The 6000-nt window shown below is 55.1% G+C and overlaps 1 protein-coding gene across 3 annotated transcripts in view; it reads right to left on the reverse strand.

Annotated features, from left to right (window-relative positions):
- The window catches only part of MDGA1 (MAM domain containing glycosylphosphatidylinositol anchor 1), a 151501-nt gene extending 146246 nt beyond the window's left edge, over positions 1 to 5255 (reverse strand). For 2 of the 3 annotated variants that reach the window (XM_064446011.1, XM_064446010.1), the window contains exon 1: positions 3790 to 4550. In XM_064446011.1, coding sequence (XP_064302081.1) covers positions 3790 to 3916 — 127 coding nt within the window. In that variant the 5' untranslated portion in view covers positions 3917 to 4550. Of the gene's footprint in view, positions 1 to 3789 lie in introns of all 3 variants that reach the window. The other variant, XM_064446009.1, reaches the window with a different exon arrangement.
- Positions 5256 to 6000: the final 745 nt, after the last annotated feature.

Raw genomic sequence — 6000 nt, forward strand, 5'->3', positions numbered from 1 at the left:
CCAGCCCCTCTGATCACGATGCCAGGCAGCCTTCCTGGCTGCCAAGCCTAAACCTTTTTATTCCCTTTCCATTACCTTGCTGTAGCCCATCATCACACACAGCAATGACCATTCCTGAAATGTCATTTGGGTAGAATGTGACAGAGCTTCATAATTCCTTCAGGAATTATGAGAGGCAGGGGAAAAAAAGATCCCACTATTTTATTTAGCCTGAAAAGCTGCTGCTGAACACCTAGACTGTGCTAGTTGCAAAACAACTCAAAAATGTTAATTATATACCGCACACTGAATAAGAAGAGCAGCAGCCCTGTCCACGCTCTGAACCAGAGCCACACAAGTCCTGAAGTCTGCAAGGCTGACTAGGAAGCAAGAGGCATACTCCTTCCTTTGGAAACACTCCCTATTCTCCCTATCAGTCTAATGTTTAGTGTCTAAGTGTTGATAACTTCAAGCCTGGAAGGGCAAGTCTCCTTTCTCCTTACCTCTTCCTTTCCCTCAAATTCTGACATTTCCTAGAGATCTATTACAGCTTCCTCTTCATCTTGACCAGCAGCATTAATGCACCAGGATCAGAAGGCACATGCAGTTTGGGAAATGGGGTACCACAAAAGGCTAATAAAAGTTGCCTCCTGGCAGTCTGTTGAATTGCCTTCCGTATCTGGCCAGCCTTGTCTTACTGCAACAAACAAGGCTGAAAGGATGGGATCAGCTAATGAGAAAAGGGTTTCAGACACACTTCAGTCATTACAACAAATGCCAATTTATATAACGAGCCTCTTCAGGTAGCAGGCTAAAAGCACCTTGACTCCTAATTAAATTGCACCTCCATTGCAAATGCTCCTTTCCCAGAAACCCCCTTACACACATTTTATTTATACCATTCATCACAATAAACCTCTCCAACAACTCCACTCTCCTAGACAGAGGTCTTTTGTGCACATCCATGTGGGTGTATAATTTAAAGGGTACATCACATGGATACTTTATCTCATTTAATCTGATTTAATCTCAGCAGATTTACTAAAGTAAATATATTTATAGACCCATATAGATGCCTCTCCCCATCTCCATCACCATAAATAAATATTCAAAAGCAGAAAAACAGATCTGAAACACGATACTTGAGTTCCCGTAATTTCTACATTAAGTGCCACATGAGACCAACATTCACAACACAGAACACTCAAGTACAGATTAAAGCTATGGTGAGAGATTAACATTTAGGACAAACTGAAGTGGAGGGGGGCAGTAGGCCTAGTTTCTAATCCTGCTTTATTTATCCTTGCAAATATCATAGAATCATAGAATGGTTTGGGTTGGAAGGGACCTTAAAGATCATCTAGTTCCAACCCCTCTGCTATGGGCAGGGACACCTTCCGCTAGAGCATGTTACTCAAAGCCCTGTCCAACCTGGGCTTCAACACTATCAGGGATGGGGCAGCCACAACTTCTCTGGGCAACCTGTTCCAGTGCCTCACAGCCCTCAGAGTAAAAAAAATATGTATAAGGAAGACTATATAAATGTAACAGTATCAATCCAGCTCTGCTTGAGCCATCAATAACAGCAATCTCGCATCCAAACAAACAGTGCTGGCTGCACAAGGCATGAAATCAGCGCAGGGTAGTGGACTAAAGGCAGGATTGGGAAAGACAATAGGGAAACTATTAGGCACTGTAGAAGTTTGCGGTGTGCTGGTTCCATGAGACACTGCTCTGGGCTGCACTCAGAGACAGCAGCATCTTAAGGCTCCTGATGGTCTCAAGAGATAGTTTGAAGAGGTAGGGGAGGAGTGAGGAGGGAAGAAACTGGATTTCTCCTTTGTGTAGGTAAGTAAGAGAACAGATAGTAGTAGTGTACCATTTTGGCTTAAAAGGATGCCTTCATCTTAGTGCATGTCTCTATCTGAGCTCTCTTTTGTACACAGCTTCTCCAATCTCTTTCTGAGAGAAAAAGACAAAAACATCAGTAAGTTATTCTGATGATCTAATTTAGCAGCAACTCTATCAAATGCAAGTTCACTGGAGTGGATGAAAAAAAACACAACAGGCAACCTTCTAAGGCACATTTAAGCAAAAACAGTTTTAAGCTCTGTCCCTCTTGCTATGATCCTGAGCAGAGAAGCCATTCTACAGCGACAGCTACTCAGCAGCAAGCACACTAAAACAAAATTATAGAAGTTCAGCTAGAAGCAGATTACTTGTTTGAAAGGGCTAAATAACCTGCCCCAGCCAAGTTTCTGTACCACAAACTCATTCTACTCCTCATCTTTCCAGCCTTTGGAGGGTCCCACAGTTTTCCTCTGGACACACAGACTGGGAGAAAACACATATACTGGGAAGAAGAAAGAAAAAAAAGAAAGGAAGCTAAACACCCTCTATTGAAAATGGTTATTTTACAAAATGGACCCAAACTCACATTAACATCCCAGCCCTCAAAGAGAAAGGAGGAATTGTTTCCATTAAAGAAATACATCATTAAAAAGTGACCTACAAAGGCTTACCCATAGTCAGTGAGACTGAACTGATCTTTGCCAGAGCTCACACAAGAGACTGGCTGCGTGCTGTTAAAAAAGGGGGAGCGGGGGGGCTGGATTCTCTCACTGGGGTCTCTCTTCAGAGCTCAGAGAGCTTGGCTTGTTAGAGGCAGAGGCATGCCTCCCAGAAGGACTTTACAGCAACGCACAACTGAGTTGTAAGCCAAGATAAAGCCGGCTTGTTATGAGAGGCAAGTCTTGTGGGTTGCTTTTATTTATTTTTTCCCAGTGTACTGAAAATGCAGATCTTGTAAAGCAAGAATTAAGAGAGGGCTGGGGGAAAGGGGGGCTGCACGGCTGGGTAAAGTAAATCTCGGCTGTTCTCTCAGCCCAGGGTGCCATCCCCAGCCCCTGCCCTCCTCTCCACCCTCGGAAGCTGAAGTGCTGCAGGAGCCAGATCTCTCTGGCTTGCCATTTGCCACCGTGCCTGTAGAGCAGGGGAGGTAAGGACCATAACTGCAAAAATAATAATAGTAAAAAATAAAAATAATGAAAGAGGGAAAAAAATCAAGCAGCTCGATAACAGCGTAGCCACAGACCAACCCCCGCCCATCCCCTCGGTCTTAAGAGGAAAACGGGCAGCAAAGTTCAACGGGGTGCAAAAGCAGACTCACCCCCCCGGGGGGGGAGGGAGCCCGGCGGGGCTCGCCGCGGGCTGTGCGGGGGGAGCCGGGAGCACCGCCCCGCAGGCCGGCGGCGGGGAGCGGGCTGTCCCGGGCAGCGGGGGAGGCAGCGGGCACCGAGCCCCAGCGAAGCGGCGGCGGCTCGGGGAGGCGAAGCGGAGGGCGGCCGCCGCTGCTTCTGCGGGGAAGCAAACCCGCAAGGGCAGCGCGGGGAGGGGATCCTCCGTCTTCCCCCTGCCCCGAAGGAACCGCAACTCGGAGGTGCTCCCGGAGCGGGCATCGGCGGGGCGTCCCCACGCGAGGCGGGTGGGGGAGAGGGGGGGCAGGGCCGGGGTCGCTCCCCGCGGCAGCTCCCGCTCCTGCCGGCTCCGGGCGCGGCCAGCGGTCCCTGCTGCCACCCCGGCGGACTCGCAAGCCGGAGCCGGCTGGGGGTTACGGCGAGGAATCGTGGAGCGGCTCCAGGCGCTGGAAGCCCTGTTGCTGCGTGCATCTCCCCGCCCGGGCTGCGGCAGGCTTCGCCGGCATCATCTACTTTCTCCTGCAGGTGCTTTTTAACTTTGATCCCACCGCCGCCGGCTGCGCCCTCGCCTCCCTGCTCCCTCCCAAGGGGCGGCCGCCACAACGTCTCTTACCGTAAACCCCTTGTCCCCCGCTGTACACCGGCACCAGAGACAGGAGTAAAAACCAGATCATTTCCATCTTCAAGGCAGAGCCTTCATCGCCGGCAAAGAAAAGCAGCCAAAACAGCCCAGGCAGCATCCGGCGGGGGAGCAGGCGACAGCCTCCCGAAACGCCGCCCCATACGCCCCGCTCCGCGCCGGGCACCGGCGCCCCGGGGGCGGATGAAGGGACCCCCCGGACCGGGGCCGCCTGGGGGTGAAATTTAAGAAGAAAAAGCCGAAAATAAAAAGGGGGGGGGGAGGGGGGAAAAAGGAAGGCGAGAGCGAGGGAAGGCGGTAGGGAGGGCAGGAGAGCGGAGCGCCGCTTCCCCTCGCCAGGTTGCTCGAGGATCTCCAGGAAAAGGGGCGGCCGCGCCCGCACTGGGGGTCCGGGGAAAGGCCAGCCCGGGGGCGCCGGGCAGGGGCAGGGCTGGGGCCAGCCCAGCGCTGCCCCCCGGCCCCTGCGGGAAAGGGGGTTTCTTTGTTCCGCGGGAGCCGCCGAGCGCTGCCCCGAGTCCCGCCAACTGGGGCCAACTTGGGAGAGTCCTCGCCCGCGCTCCTCCCGACGAGGCTCTGGCCGCAGCCCCAGGAGCGAATGGGGGAAAGGAGAAGGAGGTGGAGAAAAAGGGGGGGGTAGCGAGGGTGGGGGGTAGAGCCAGCTGCTGAAAGGCGGAGGGAGCGATAGGTGATTCTCTCTCCTCTTTTCCAGATCTTCTGAGGAGGGGAATGTTGTAATTAATCAAATCCAGGAAGGAGTTTTTTCTTTCTTTTTTTTTCTTTCTTTTTTTTTTTTTTTTTAAAGCGGCTCCCAAGAGCTCCCCCAGCTGCACTGCATCGCCCCAGCCAGCCTGAAGGAAGAAGCAAACGAGGAGCAGACAGACCACGCACCCTCGCTCCGCCTGCAGCTCAGCCCGGCTCTCCTCGCCTCCTCCCCAGCCTGCCAGGTCCTTCTCCCTTCAAAACTTTCCCTGATGTTTTGTGCCGGGCTCGGGCGGGCGCTTCGGCCTCCGCTGCTTGCCTGTTCCGCCCGCCTCAAAGATGATTTGCGGCTGTAGAGCGGTCTGGGTCGCTCTCCCTCGACGGCTGCCGGAGTTCCTGGTGGGAACTAGTAGGGGCTGCAGCTGGAAGGGAGCCGACGAAGAGGGACGAGAAGCTGGACAAAGCTGGGTTACTCCTGCCAGACGCCGGCTAGAAACCGCTTGGCAGGTCCCTGCCCCACCACTTATTTTCTGAAGCGCCAAAAATCTTCTGCGAAAGTTGCCGGGAGCGTCACCGCTCCCCAGCCGGCCCCGGGGCGCTCCGTTCCGCTCCGCTGACCTCCGAAGGGGCGCCCGGGAGCACCGCACCGCGCACCGCCGGCCGGGCTGGCCCGGGGCCGCCTCGCACCTCCCTGCCGGCCGGCAGCGCCCTATTTCCTTCCCCTTTGGCTTTCCAGATTTTTCCCCTCCCCTCTTCACCATTTCATTCCCCTTGGGTTGTTTTTTTTTTTAAAAAAAAAAAGGGAAAGAAAAAGGAGCCAATTAAAGCGGCGGCGCTCGGCAGAGCCCTGCCTCCTGCCCAATTCTGCGAGCCTCCCCTCGCCCCGGCCCCATTAGAGAGAACAACGCAGAGCTGGGGAGAAAAGGGGACTTGCTTCAGCCGTCAGCCCGGGGTCCTCCCGTGCTCAGGACTCTCGCGGCAAGGTCGGCTTCTCCCGGCTGGGACATGAGATGCCGAACGCCCAGGGGCGGGGGGGGGGCGCCTCCTGGCTTGCATGGGCAGCGAGCCGGGGGCTCCTGTGACGGCGCTGGCTGGTGCCAGCAAAGTTGGTTTTTTTGGGGGCCCCCCAGGTAGGTTGCAGGCTGGCGGGGCTGCCTTGTGCATGCTGCTCGGGAGCGAGGGGCCCCGGTGGGGCGGGAGTGGTGTGCGGGCCCCTAGCCCGATGCGTGTCTGCGGGGGTCGGCGGTAGCTGATGCGTGTGCATGAGAGCCGGAGCCGGGGAGCTCTGCGTTTCCCCCCCGCGCAGGGTTCGGGGTGAGATCTACGGCCACGAGGAGGAGAAGGAGGAGGAGGGAGATGCTGCGCGACCGCCCCGGGCATCACTGCCGGCGCCCCGGGAGCGCCGGTGCGGAGCCTCGCTTTGCCATCCCTTTCTGTAGCTGCTTTGCTAGGGGCATAAAACGCTGCTTCGGGGGAGTCTAGACC

Source organism: Phalacrocorax carbo, chromosome 3 (assembly GCF_963921805.1).
Source record: "Phalacrocorax carbo chromosome 3, bPhaCar2.1, whole genome shotgun sequence".
Taxonomy (NCBI): domain Eukaryota; kingdom Metazoa; phylum Chordata; class Aves; order Suliformes; family Phalacrocoracidae; genus Phalacrocorax; species Phalacrocorax carbo.